This window comes from Panthera onca, chromosome B4, assembly GCF_046562875.1.
Source record: "Panthera onca isolate mPanOnc1 chromosome B4, mPanOnc1 haplotype 2, whole genome shotgun sequence".
NCBI classification, from domain to species: Eukaryota; Metazoa; Chordata; class Mammalia; order Carnivora; family Felidae; genus Panthera; species Panthera onca.
Genome location: NC_138345.1, coordinates 61,114,523 through 61,130,153, shown reverse-complemented (window position 1 = coordinate 61,130,153; position 15,631 = coordinate 61,114,523). Strand labels below are relative to the sequence as shown.

Genomic DNA, 15,631 nt, shown 5'->3' with positions numbered 1-15,631 from the left:
GTTTATAACTATTTATAGAGTAAATGTAATTTATTAGATTAGCGCTGTGTCACTAGGACCATGAAGTTAAAACCAGGCACCATGATTCACCTAGTGGAAGCTTCTCATATTACAGAAAAAAATGAAAAAATAAACTTGGAACTCAAAATCTGGAAGAATACTTAGGTACCATCTAGTTCTTTGATTTATAGATTAAATAATTGAGTTTCAGAGAAGTTACACAGTTAGTTGAAGGCAAAGCCGGTACTCCTCACTTCACAGTCAGAGTTATTTGACTCTAAACCACACTATAAACCCAATCTTCAAGGTCATAACAAATATCACTGATATAGTCCCTACTATATGTATTAATAAAGATAGGAACTTCCAGAAATTACTGAAAGCCTGCATGAAAACTAATATTACATGTATACCAATAACTCATAGCTTCATAGAAACTATCATCTTAGTTATCATTTATAAAAACTGGCTCCAGAATAAGAAAAAAATGAGTTAATAATCTGGGAAGTAAGAAAAACTTAAAGAAAGTAGCAAAAGGAAGGTATCTGGTAATCATCCATTCAAGTAATCTGTATAAAGATACTACAAAATTATTATACTACCATGGAAATCCAGCTTACATCCTGGCAAAAAATGTCTAATTGGATACAAAGTTGAACGGATGGGAAAATTTTAAACATCACCCATACTGCCTATTATAATACAAGTATTTGAATATAAGTCACTTTCAAATTTAACCTAAAATATAGATCAGACCAATGAATTCAGTTAATGTTTACTATGACTATGTACAAACCACAGATTATTCTGAAGAAAAAAAATCACAACAATGTTTTCTCAAACAAAAATGTGTGGACTCAGGTTCTGAGCTCTTGTAGATGTGTAACACAGATTCTACTGGAAAAACAGGGTTAGCAAGAAGAGTAATGGGATATTAATAAAATGACCGATTTGTTGTCCTAGGTTTTCCTGGCCAGGAGAATGGAGAATGGAAAAACTGAACCATGAAATCAAAAAGGCATCTGTCTTCCAGGTTTCTCTCTGCCAATGTCTTGAGAAAAATGTTTGAACTTTCCTGTTGGCTTTGTATGCAAATAGCTCCAGATGCAAAGTGAACCACATCTAAGTTATTTGGTTCAACATCTGCTGGTCCAATTCCCATTACTCCTTCTAAAGGGTCGGCTTGTGACAGACAGTTTAGTTTGCCCTCTATATAAGCTGTTTTGAAGGAGCTAATTTGGATTAAAGTATCTATCTAGACCGCTTGTTTTTCCCTTTGATGGTCAATGCATTCTAATGTGGTTCTGTGTAGTGCTACAAGGAACTTAGAAACATATTGGAAAGGACAGTATTCAAGGTTTTGCCTCCCGCCTCGCCTTCTAGACAATTTATGTTTCTAAAGTTAAAAGTAAAAAGTGAACAGTCATTTGCCTCTAAAACAGCACCACCCACATTGTACACAATGGCAACAGGACAATACTTTCTGACCGAATATTCTTTTCATGAAACCTGTATCAAATATTTGAAGCTAAAGTTATTGATAAAAGCACTTATCAATATTAACAATGCATTTCATGAAACATCAGTCATTTGAGCTGACAATTTCCATATGGGATCACTGAAAATGGAATAAGGTCTACAGCACACAGCATTCAGTGTCTGATACACAGCCGACTTTCAAACATTTGATAAATGAGTGAATTAGTGAACGAATGAACAAACAAAAAAACTAAAGAATTAATTTAAATAAATCCCATGGATTCTGAAACTTTGGATCTGCTGCAATTGGAAAGCAATCAGAAAACATACTGAACCCAAACTAAGACTAACAGTCTAATGTTCTTAGAACTTGTAAGGTCAAGTAAAAAGAAAGTCCTTCCTTCAGAAAGGTATGGGTAGAGAGGACAAATTGCATTGAAAGGTAAAAATGAGGAAAAGAGAAGAAATTAGAATATCCATGTATATATGTATGTCCATATTCTATAGAGCACTACTGGAGTACCTGGGTGGCTCAGTCGGTTAAATGTCTGACTTCAGCTCAGGTCATGATCTCATAGTTCGTGAGTTTGAGCCCTGCTCAGGGCTCTGTGCTGACAGTGTAGAGCCTGGAGCCTGCTTCAGATTCTGTGTCTCCCTCTCTCTCTGCCCCTCCCTCACTGGGCTGTCTCTCTCTCCCCCTCTCTCTCTCCCTCTCAAAAATAAATAAACATTAAGAAAACAAATTTCTAAAAAAAAGTAGAGCACTACCAGTCTTATACAAATTTGTAAAAGATGCTTGAAGATGATTTCAAAAAACAAGATTTCCTTGCCTTAGAAAAACTCTTATTCTACAAAATACAGTTCTATGAGTTTATAACTCAAAAACTTTCTGATCTTATATACTATGCAGAATCTGGAATGATTTTCCTTTGGAAAAATGTTTAGAAACATAAGTAAGAAAAAAAGAAAACTGGATACTATTATTACGTCTAGACCCTCATATTTGTTAACTAAAATTTAGTCTAACTTCTATTGTTCTCGACTGTTACCTGCTAACACACAGTAAGACCAGACAAGAAATCAGGGGAAAAAAACAAAAACAAAAAAACAGCAAAATAGCGATTCTCTTTTTCTGCAAATCTGTGACTACTCTTGTTAATCATTATTTCCAGGTCACTTGTCTGTATTAGGAATGACCATGAAAGTTCACTGAACCGTAGAGTATACCTTCTTTGCCATATTTGAGTAATTGTCTAAGATTTCCAAGATTACTGTATTTTTTAAGGCAAGTTTAGGTTTGCTTCCTCTACCCTGTGGTTGAAAGACTACTTAATTACCTCCAAAGAAGTAAAAACACTTAAAAAGAGTTACTTGTTGTATCACTATATTGTATACCTGAAACTAATACAATACCATATGTTAATTAACTGGAATTAAAATAAAAACTTTTTTGAAAAGAGTTACTTTTGAAAGCAAATGTGTTCTACTAATCATCAAGAAATAATTACTGAGCATTGTTTACTATCAAGGTAAAATACTATACTAAGTATTTAGAATTCATAAAGGTTTAAATAGTCTCTAACCTACCAAAGTTTAGTCTAAAGTAGACATGTAAAGGTAGCAGTCATAATGATAATACATTGTTTCATATAAATTAGTACACCCATATTCATAGCAGCATTATTTACAGTCAAAGAAAGCAACCCAAGTGTCCATCAATGTATTAATAGATAAACAAAATGTGGTCTGTACACATAGTGGATTAGGCTTAAAAAGGAAGGAAATTCTAACACACGCTACAACATGGATGAACCCTGTGAACATTATGCTAAGTAAAATAAGCCAGTCACAAAAAGACAAATACACTATGATTCTATTTACATGAGTTACCTAGAGTTGACAGAAAGTAGAATGGTAGCTGCCAGGGGTTTGGGGGAGGGGCAAATGGGTGGTTTTGTTTAAGGGCTTTAGGTAAGTTTCAGTTTTACAAGATGAAAATGTTCTAGAGATTGGCTGCACACCAATGTGAACATACTTAATGATACTAAACTATACACTTAAAAACAGTTACATGGTAAATTTTGTGTCATTTTACCACAATTAAAAAAAAATACCACTGGCATGACCTAAGTCCCAAGCAAGTGGTGCAGAAAAAAACTGATATAATAGCTCAGAAGAAAGAAGAGTTATGAAATATAGATTCAGTAAAAGCTCTATGCCTTATTTTGAAAGAAAAGTGAGACTCAAGTAAGCAGATAGGAGATGAGGGAAGGTAGGAAAATCAGAGCAATGGCAAAGTGATAATAGACATCATCCAGAAACAAAATGCAGATCAAAGTTTGGCTACAGGCTTCAAAAAGAATAACCATGGAAGATAAAGCTAGAAGGAAAGGCCATGAAATAGAGAGGAAAATGCTTGATAAAGGCAACTGTTTTCATTGAGTATCTTTCACTAAAATAAAGTAATAATTATCACCCTTGTACTGACAGTAAAGGCAGAAAGAAAAGGAGATTGATAACCTCATATTCACTTGTCTCTTACTTACATTCTGCAACTCCCATGATGATGGAAGTGTGGAGACACGTTTTACAGGTTAAATGCCATATATGGTTAAATGCCATGAGATACAGGCTTACAGGAAACAGTTTGTATACAAAATTAACATGTGAATTTCCTTTATTCTCAATGGCAACTTTTTATTATCATCATCAGCTCTGCACAGAAACTAGCATTTTAAAAAGTCCCACTGGGTAAATGATCCTAATAGTACAGTGAGATGCATGTTTTGAGGTACCTCGATTCATTAACAGTATTGTAAGCTATAAACAGACACTGTTTACATGATAAATTAATTATCCCAGTTGCTATTATGAAATCATCCTCCAACTAACTGCCAGCCCTGAAGCAAGATAATCATTAGTCACACTAAGCCTACTACATTCTTTGCTTAAAATCTTTTATCCTAATCTCAAAAAGGAAAATTTCTATTCTCCCCCAAGTACTTTAAAAACTTAAACCAAATGTTTCTGAGTAATCTTCTTGGATTTTAGGATGTGGTAAAACTTGGTTAATATTCATCTCTTTTAAAAAGATCTTTCATATAGATTACAGACTGCTAGGATGTAGGTAGAAAACCAGACAAAAGGAGAATATTAGTCTTTTCTAAAACTGAAAAGAATCTACTTTAGATCTCTTAAAGCTTCCTATTTCTCTGGACTTTGGTGTGGAAATGATTAAATTGTTATACTAATTAGGTTGTTCAGATCACTCTTGTCTAAACAACTTTGGATACCTGAATCAGAGGCAAACAATACAATACCAGCAAGCAGAGGAAGAGAAACCATCTTCAACAAAAGAGAAAGATTATTTTGGCTGAGCAAACATCTGCCATGTCTTAACTTCAGCTTGTGGCCAGGTTTCTTTACCTCCACTTCTGCAAGTCACCAAGGAAATTCCAAAAGACTTCAGATCTGACTTTTTAAGGGAGTAAGGGAGAAACTGTGTGTGTGTGTGTGTGTGTGTGTGTGTGTGCGCGCGCGCGCGCGTGTGTGTGTGTACGCATGTGCACACTAAAGGAATTGTTCTTTAATTCTAATTAGGCTTTGAGGACTTGACCTACAGATATATAGATACATAGATGGGACATATAACATTCACTCTTGGAGAACAGGAATTAGATAATCTGCCCACAATATACAATTCTTTATTACACTGCCACAATAATTATAGCAAAATGGATTCTGTTCTTGCTTTCACACATAGTAAAGAAGTACAATTTGTCTTCAACTTGTAATCTACTGAAACCATTTCTTTAAAAGCCGCCTCTGACTGTGAGGTTTTTCTCAGTCTCCAATCTCAGTGACCTAGCTACATACAGCCTTTGATACCAGTGACCATCCCTTCTTTGAAATGTTCTACTCCTGATGCCTAGCCCATACTCTCCTTCTCTCTCGACCTTCTGTCTTTTTCTTCCTCCTGTTCCCCAACTAAGGACATCTAAATTTCTCTACTTAACCCTATTCTCTTTACATACTGTTTCCTCCAGTTATCACCTACAACTGCAACTATCATACCCATGAAGAAACTCCCAAACCAAGAACTCCAGCCCTAACCTCTCTCCTGAACTCTAGGTACCTTAAATACACGTCTAGGACAAATTCATTAGGCTTCAAACCGTCCCAAATTAACTTTTTAATAAAAGTCTCTATTTCTGTTCAAGGAAATACCATTCCTTCAGAACCAAGACTTAAAATCTCAAATATCAATTTTGACTCCTCCTTCTCCCTCACATCCAGTCACCCAGACAGCCCTGATGATGGGTTTTTTTTTCCACAAAAGAGTTATTGAAAAAGAATGGAAATATAATCTGAAAGACTAGATTTCATTCCTAAACATATATATCTGTATCAAACTCCAAAATTTTATAAACCATCATTTTGTACAAGAGGTATACTGAAGCTGGCCTATCTACCTTACAATAAGCAAAAAAGTGACAATACACTGAAAATCCTAAACTGTTATATAAATATCATTATTCCAATTCTTCCTATTGATTTCCACTGTCACCCTAGTCATCATTCATTCAGCTATTCATTCATGTTTTTCTTTAATTATTCTTTCTATGAATATTTATTTAGGGCCAGCTATAAGCTTGGCACTGTGTTCGACATTTAAGACACAACAACAGGACAAACAGACATAGCACCTAACGTCACAAAACTTACAACCTAAAATGCAAGTAAAAAATAGGTGTATATAGGTGTGGGAAGGTTCTCTGGGAAGGCCTCCCAGAAAAAAGAGATTATTAAAGCAGAAGACAACACATAAAAAACAGAGGAGTCAGTATAGTAAGGGAGCAGGAGAGTGTGGCAATGGGGAACAACGTGAGAAATTCCAGGCAAAGGAAACAACAAACATAAAGCCCTCAAACAAGAATGAGCATCCTAACTATGTCATCCTTTCCCATGTTTACACCTTTGTTTCATTTATTCTTCTCTCTTCAAAATCTTTCCCCATTCTCCCCTCTCTGCCTATTGAAATCATAAATATCCTTCAAAGCCCAGATCGATAATATATACTGACCTTCTAGGACAGTACTTGACTCATATGAGGCCTAAAATAAACATTTGCTAAATGAATGGATGACGAAATCATCATTCTTCCCAAATCACAAATCTGCTTCATATTACAAGTATGTATGTGCCTATCTTCTCTTGAAGTAAAGGACACATTTCCCTAGTACTTAATGCATAATAAGCACTAGAAAAATATTTTAGGATGAATAACTCTAATAATCTAAGACTAAACAGAGCTGTTAAAGAAGGATCCTTTTATCTTCTACCTCCAATTTTACAATGATTTGGCAGAGCAAAAAGTCTAGAAAATTCAAAATATTATTTATACATGAATTATATTAATACTGAACATTAGGTCTTCCATAAAATATCTCTAAATACTAGAATTGATTTTTGCATTTGATTTCTTGGATGGCTAAATTTTTTATTTTTAATACTTATGAATGACCTTCCTAAAAAAAAAAAACAAAAACACTTCTAAATTTAAATACTGGTGAAGATGTAAAATTATTTTAGAATATTTTTAGAATATAAGAATAAGGAGTCTTTTTAATTAATTAACCAGGCAGTCTAAAAATATTATTTGGTACCTCATTTTCCTAAAACTAAGATGAGTTAGGAAGTGTAAATTATACTTTAATTTCATTTAATGTTCATGATATCATTTTTGGAATCATGCCTCAAGCCACACTGCAGAATTTGTTATGCAATTTATAATCTGTTAAGAGAAAAACCTAAATTAAATCTGGGTCATTCCATTTTTCAGATCAAAGAAGGCTAAGTGCAAAGTAAAAAGGCTTTCAAAGAAAAGGCAAAAATGTTAAATTAAAAAAAAAAGAAAAAAAAAGAAAAACCTCTCTTACTGCATAGTAGTACCTGTAGGAAAAGCAGCCCAAGGAATAGCAGGAGACGTAGTTTGGGTTTCACCATTTCCACCATCAAAAATCTCTGCAGCCTAGGAAAAAAAGGCAAATTTATTTTAAAATATCTAAAAAGTAGAAATGCTAATTGCAATCAAGCCTTCCAAATTCTACAAGCATATTCTCTGTGATATACCCTCCAAATTACTCAACTGCTTTTCAGTCTTCATTGCTACCACCGCAACCACTACTCACCACCCCCAGTACTCAGGCTGCATTATTTTTAAGTAAAAACCTTCCTTCCTTATTAAAATATATCTCGTGACAATGAAATTTTTATTTTGTATATACTTGATCACATTTTCACTTGTGAGCCTTATACCTAAGAACTCTAAACTAACTCACCACAAATTTGCTCGTGTATGTAAGAAAAAATATATTTTACTTTAAAAGTATCAACACCAAATCTTTTTCATTAATTAGCACAAAAGCTAATCGAGATCAATCTAAAGAAATAGGATTCATCTATATTCTTGAATAATCTACCAGGTGGATTTACTGGCAATCAACTCTAATACAGAATTCCTAAAGCTGGTGTTTTAAATTAACAAGCCTTCCTACTAAACAGTTTTAAAAGTAAAGGACATCAATTACTGAATGCTGAGTTTGTGGGTAAGAGTGAAGAGTTTTCTCTCCCTTAAGTGTCCAGGTCACAGCAAAATTATTACTGAGAAAAGGAGCCAGAATTTCAATTTGGATTCCGCATTGAGTTGTCAGCCAAAAAGCAGTCAATTGAGACAATCTGCCATGGAAGCTAAGTGACGTAAAATATAGTAATTATTATCTATAAACTATGAAAAATGAACATGGTTTATATGACCAAGGATAGAGACCTTCCATATTTCTACAATTGGATGCAAAAAGAAAGAAACCTAATAACCAATTAAATTAGAATAATTGGTTAACATTGTAAATATTTAATACTGAAAAGAATAGATCCACTGACTCTAACAATGAAATATAATTTTACTCTGAGGTAAACTACCCACTTTATTTTTCTCTGATATAATAAATCAAGCATGGTTTAAACAAAGGAGACCAAACTAAGTTTTAACCTTCAAATAACTGACAACTCCTAAACAATAAACTAAGATGATATCTGAAACATATATTATCCTCAAAATGAAAGGAATTTTAACAAAATTTTAAATGTTACATTTCAGTAAAAGATTAAATCACCCAAAAACACCCAAAATATTAAAGAAAATGGAAAAAAACATACAAATGTGCTAAACAAACACCAGTTTTAGATGAAATAAAACAGGTATTCTCATATTCCAAATATCTCCATTTTGACAGATAAAAAGATCAACGGACGAGAAAAGGACCCTAATCTAAAAAAACTCACACCATTCTTTCATGGTTTTCAGAATACTGAGTATATACTTAATATCTTGTTTCTATTAATGTCTTTAATTAAACTCCCTATTTTTAAAAAACAATCCCCTTTTTACCAAATTCCAAAGTAGGTGAAAATCTTACTAAAAAAAGGAAAAAAAAAATCACAGAGCTCACTTAGTAGTTCCAAGACTTGAGCTCAGGCATCCTGACTCCTAATCCAGAGATTTTCCTGCAAGACTATACTGGCTCCATAAAAATAACTGGGTTACAAAATATTTCAATAAAATGAACACACACTGAAAAGGATTACGGAAAAGACAGTGCTTCCTCAGCTAACAATTTCCACTTACAAAGCATCCAACTCAAACCTGAGAGAATAATCTAACAACACAAACATACTAATTAGCTCTATAAGCCACCAAAAGGCTACGTATTTAATATACTAAATCAACTCATTACAGGTGTAAACATGAAAATATGTGACAGATCTGCAATACTCATCCCTCATCTCACAAGTATTTCCTAATAGACATGTATCCCAGCAAAATCATCAGCTGACAGTTTTTACAACTTCTTTAATGCTTCCACTAGTAGCACTTAATTGCTTCAATTCAAACCATTCTGATGGGCATGGCCAGATGTTCAATAATAATAAATCATTTTTATCTTTCAAAAGGGATATATTTTAATTCTCCTTGATTTCATTTTTTTTATTCCAGTTTTACATTAAAGATGATCAAGAAATAATCCTGAGTACCAATGACAGATAATACATTTTCAAAATAGTATACTCCATTATAATCCCACAAAGTTAAAGCAATTACATAAGCAAAATAAGGTAATTGCACATACCTCAAAACCACCAAAATCATCATCATCCATTCTTCAAGTACACCTGAAAAATATCAGAAGACATTGAAACAAGCCCACACACACAGTTATTTACGTCAAAATATTTTTCTTACTTAAATGTATATACATTTTGACTTGCAAACTAAAACTATTTCATTTGGGTTTTAAGAAACTACTTTTTAAAAACTATATGGGTATGCATTTTTTAATGCAAAAAGACTGGGGGGGGTTTTGGCAAAATTAGCCATTCAGGCAAAATTAGCAATTGCTGTGACTTTTTCAGCAACCATGTATTTTGCCATTTGTGTTGAGACGCCAGGAGTGGAAAAATATTCTTTTACATTTTAATTTGCTTTTCCCAAATTGGCGCTAGGGCTCAATTCAATAATGCTTCCTGCTTTTTGCATCTATTCCTCAGTTGTCTGGCAACATCAGCACAAACTCCAGCTAAGAACAGGACTGTGGTGAATTTTTGGAAATCTGTCCCCTACCACAAAGGTTCTTCCCTCGGTTTCATGGCCGAGGTTGATTTAGATTTTCAAAATTGATCAGCATTTTTGAGCTGTGGCCACAACTTCTGGAGCATTTTGATATGTGTATTTTTAGCTGAAACTACTTTGCACTTTTGGAAAAATGTGGAGCAAGTTACTAGGCTGATCAAGATAAATCAAGTCATGTATTCACGAGAGACTAGCGAAGAGAAAAACACAAGTGAATATCCTGAATTCCTCTCTTCTTTACACTTAAACTATGTTAAGACAGACAAGCAGTTAAGAGAATACATGCTTTATTTTGTCCTAAATGTGTATCATAAAAACGGAAGGAAAAAAACATGAGTACCTGGGCTTTTAGAAGAATAAAAAGAAAAAGTTTTTATCTAACAAACCACTAAAAAAACAAAAAGCCCTGAAAAGTAAAACAAGCAATAGATGGTATACATTTAAATGAAAAATAAGTTTATAATAAATTGTGATTCAGTGGCCCAAGTACTACTCTAGTCAATAACTGGTTTCCTTTCTTATCTTTCAAAAGTGAACTATCCAAATTATTATAGTTTCCTAGACTCACTAATACAAGATGAACCTGATTATAGGAAAACAACCTTCTCCAACTTCTAAAAAAAACCAGCAAAACAAATTAAACCATGCTAAGCGATAATTCTAAAGGGATTTTCTAAGGCACTTTGCTTTAAGTGATGAAGCAGTAGTCATCTATAGTCATGTCTTGCCTTGTCAATGAAATTAATATTAATGCCTTCAAAAATAAATTCAAAAACTAGTCAGAGAAAAATACACAGTAAAACACAATCTCAAGGATTGTTTTAATAGACAAAGAAAACTTATATGCACAGAAACACAGTAGGTAATGACACTAAAAGGAATATATGTAGACAGAAGTACATTATAAAAAGGAAAGACATTAAATTAATCAAAATGAGATACCACTGTTGTCACCATTACCTACAATTTAGTAGTTTGATGAAAATTTTTTAAAGATGTATTTCTCAAAAAAAATCAGAGCTAACCAAGTCATCCACATACAACACTTAAAAAATACAAACCAGACTTTCAGAAACTTTTGATGGTGGTTAGTTTAAAATGGAATTCACATTAATTCTGTGTCTCAAGCAAATAGAAATCTGTATGTGATTACATTTTTTATGAAGAAATTATGAAATAAGAGTGATATGGATACTGAGAATTAACCAAGTCTAACTATAAACACTAACTTTGTGTTTTCCACATGTATCCCACGAATCTCAGTAGACAATTAAAAAATATTTTTAGCATCTACCACACTATATCCAAATAATATGGTTTCAAAAAAATAGATTTCTAGAGTAATGCTTCTATGTGTTTTGTAAATCACATCCCAATAAATTATTTGTAAGATACCAGAAAACTTGCAAACAAAAACAAATAGCCATATTTAACAATCATTTCAGCTTGTTTGCATGTGGTAATGAACCAAACACCATCAGTTTTTTAAGTACTGATTTAACTCTACAAAAGAATGTATTAACAACCATTGATGTTTTCCATACCCCAACAACCTCTACATATTAAAATGCAGATGGTAGTCTTCTACTTTATTTTCAAAGAAATGAAATATTAACACATTTTAAAAGATACATGTGTTTTGGGGCATCTGGGTGGCTCAGTCCATTAAGCATCCACGATTCTTAACTTTGGCTCAGGTCCTAATCTCATGATTTGTGAGATAGACATGGAGCCCTGCTTTGGGTACCACGCTGACAGTGCAGAACCTACTTGGGACTCTCTCTCTTCCTCTCTCTCTCTGCCCCTCTCTGGCTCTCTTTCTCTCTCTCAAAATAGATAAACTTAAAAAAAAAAAAAAGAATAAATGTGCCTTGAGTTTCTTAAAATACAATAATTAGAGAAATATTATTTTAAAGCATTAACATTTCTCCAAATAATTTACTTTCAAATCCTGCAATAGTTGCTGTTTCTTTCTAAGCCTTACAAAGAGCAGGAGGAAGTAATATTAACAGCACTGATTTGTAAAAATCAATTTTACTAAATACAAAACACAAAAATTAGTTTTTAAAAAGAAATATTACAAGTGTGGTCTTCTTTACAGATTTAGCTACTCCATCACATTTAAAACAGTATTTTATCTAAAACGCATTTATCCTTTTTTAAAATATTTCTAGCATTTAACATTATATCCCATTAAATTACAACTATAATACAGCAACACCAAATATACCTGTCACATAAGTTATAGAGTCATGAGCCTGACCAAAAAATTGGCAGATCATTAGTTCATCTTTTGGTGTCATGGCAGGAGATAAGATGCATACTTTATTATGATTAGGTATCTACATTGAAAGATATCACAGTATCTAGTTTAACAATTCTCAGACTTCTTTATATCTGAATTTGATCTCTTCTGTTGTGCTAGTATATAAATTCCCTCCTTTATTATTCTCAGTATTTAATATATTGCTGATATTTTACAAGGAAAACATATATACAACACTTAATGTAACAAATTTTTATTACGTGACTCTGTAGAACTGAGCAGTCAAGATCCTCAAGGTGTTACAGTCTAGGAAGAGTGGGGTGGGGGGAAGAGTGTAAAAAAATCATGCAAATTTTAATAACATGAGCTATAAAAGAGCCTTAAGAAAGAAGAAAAAGTGTCTAAGGTGGAAGGAAAGATTTACAGATGTGATATATCTAGTAGGAGCATCATAAATGCTTCAGGGGGGGAGATATTTGAGAAATCTATTTCAACAGACCTAACAAAGAATTTTAAATGGCACATTAAGAACGTGCATTTTATTAGCCTTTTCCTAAAAGATAGCAAAGATTTGCTTTGATTGTTTGCTTCTGCATAAACACAGGGTCAAAGAGAATGTGAAATGAGAATACTGCAAAAAATTCTGAAAGCAAATACAAGAAAGATGAATCTAAAACTACTAGTGCAGAAAATAAGGATCAATCACATTTACATCAAAGAATCCACAAAAGGCTTAGGAATGCATGTCAATGAAAGTTGTGTAAAGGTAAAACTCAAAATAAAAGTGGCAGATATATCCCAAGATCCCCTTCTACAATCTGCACAACAGGAAAACTTATAGTTCTTCATCACAGCAGAAGACTGGGTTTATTCCCTGGACAGGGCAAAGCCAAGGGTCTCTGGATTAGAGGACACAGAGACAGCTGGACTAAGTCAAAGTTGTATTCAATACTGAGACCCATTCTCCCAGTCCTCTTTCATCACTTGGCAACCAAACTGCCAGCAGCTAGGTTTCAATCTCTAGTCATCAGAGTAGAAGATTCTTCTCTGGTGAATCTAATCAACTCATGAAAAGGACGTCATCAGAGGCACCACCAAAAAAAAAAAAAAAAAAGTTCACTCAGCTATCACTACTTTGACAAATCCTATCCATATGCAGAAAATTTCCAATTTGCTCCTGATTTCAGTAAAATAATGAATAGTATAAAGGCTAAAAGAAAAGATTATCAAGTCAAGTTGCCTTGATTCAAATTCTAGTTCTGCTACTTAAATGTGTTACACTGGGCAAGTTATTTAAACACTGTGTACCTCAGTTTCCTCATCTGTCAGAGATACTACTAGTACTACTACTACTACTACTAATAATAATAATGGTAACTAGCTCTTAAAGTCATTATAAGGATTAAATAAAAAAATAGATGAAGCCCTTACAACAGTCTCTGACACATTCTAAGTATTATATAAGTGTTTGTTACTTTATTAGTAGTGTTTCACTCTTACATATGAGCAGATGGCCAAGGACAATAAAAGATACGAAGAAAGTATCTAATATAAAAAATAAGAGACCAAACCAAAGAGAAAGAAACAGAGACTACACAAGAAAATTTTCAAAAAATAAAACCATAACTAGTACTTTCAGAGAATTAACAACAGAAGATAGTGCATCCATGGAATAAGAACAGGAAGCCTTCATTTGGGGGAAGAGGGGGAAGAAATGAGAGAGGGATGTGCACCCAGACTAAGGTCTTGAAAATAAAAATGATTACAGAAATGAAAATTGCAGGGTGGAAACTAAAGCTGAGGAAATTCCTATTAAAAGAGGAGTATAAAAGAAAAAGAAATGAAAAGTCAGAGTAAAAACATAAGAAAATTAAAAGATCCAGTCCAGAATATGCAATATCTAATTATCAGGAATTCTAGAAAGACAAAGTAGAGAAAACAAAAGGAAAGAAATCATCAACAAAATAATTCAAGAAAATTTTCTAGAGGCACCTGGGTGGCTCAGTCCGTTAGTGTCTAACTCTTAATTTCAGCTCAGGTCATAATCCCAGGGTCATGGGATCGAGCCCCACATCAGGCTCTGTGCTGAGCATGGAGCCTGCTTAAGATTCTCTCTCTCCCTCTGCCCTTCTCCCCTGTTCATGCTCTCTCTCTATCTCTCAAAAAAAAAAAAAAAAAGAAAGAAAGAAAGAAAGAAAGAAAGAAAGAAAAAGAGAATTTTCTAAAACTAAAGGATACGATATCCAGATTTAATAGTTCCTCAAGTATCCAAGAAAATAGAAGAACAAACCCACACTAAGGCACAGTAGAGACAAGGAAAAGATCCTACAGGCTCCCAGAGAGATAAAATAGGTTTCGTACGAAGAATAAAGAATACAATCACATTAGAGTCTTCACAACAGCATCGCTGGAAGGTGAAAGGCAAGGGAACAATGCTTTTAAAATTATGAGGGAAAATGATTAGCAGATAGAATTCTAAAATCAGCCAAACCAACAAATAACTAATGTGTGGGAAGACTAAAGTCATATTCATACTTCAAAGTGTCAAAATTTTTATTTCCCATTCTATAGAGTAAACCAAGGGAATAAGACACAAGGAAGAAATGGGGTTAGAAAAGAAAATAGGTGATATAACCAAAGTGAAAACCAAAGGAAATTCTCCCAGAATAGTGGTAAAGTGAGCTCCCAAGCTATATCTATACCACAAGAACAGAGAGCAACCCACCTAAATTAAAGCAGATCAGAAAGCTCCTGGGAGGACTCAAGCAAATCCAATTAATAGACTCTCTCATGTGTTTTACCATATCATGAGAGTAATTTTAAACAACTGTGGGAGAATTAAGAGTTGAATTAGTGATTAAAACATTAACCAAATTAAAAAAAGAAAAAATAATACGTTGGACAGGAAAAGTAAACATTATAACAGTACTATATTTTTTAGCCATGAATACTATTCACATGGCAATAATAAACAATGAATAACTAACGGCACCAAAATTATACTAAAACCATATCGGAAAGCTAAGAGAAAGAAGAAGCATGTGGTATGAAGTGTAGAGAGGGTGATGAAAGACAGCTAAAGCTTCATCTTCCATATTGGAAAGTTGCTGGGTATGAAACTGAAAAATGAAGAAGTAGCAATAATAAACATGTTTAGGGATATACTGGTAAACACTAAAATTATCAACCATATGTAC

At 33.4% G+C, this 15,631-nt stretch overlaps 1 protein-coding gene across 22 annotated transcripts in view; it reads right to left on the bottom strand.

Moving 5' to 3' along the window:
- CCDC91 (coiled-coil domain containing 91) overlaps positions 1–15,631 on the bottom strand; it is a 350,689-nt gene that overhangs the window by 260,681 nt on the left and 74,377 nt on the right. For 9 of the 22 annotated variants that reach the window (XM_060658044.3, XM_081796137.1, XM_078449962.2 and 6 more), the window contains 2 exons: positions 9,669–9,711; positions 7,419–7,510 (listed from right to left, as the gene is read on the bottom strand). In XM_060658044.3, coding sequence (XP_060514027.2) covers positions 7,419–7,510; positions 9,669–9,694 — 118 coding nt within the window. In that variant the 5' untranslated portion in view covers positions 9,695–9,711. Of the gene's footprint in view, positions 1–7,418; positions 7,511–8,069; positions 8,230–9,668; positions 9,712–12,694; positions 12,741–15,159; positions 15,262–15,631 lie in introns of those variants that run through there. The other 13 variants (XM_060658051.3, XM_060658058.3, XM_060658059.3 and 10 more) reach the window with 7 other exon arrangements.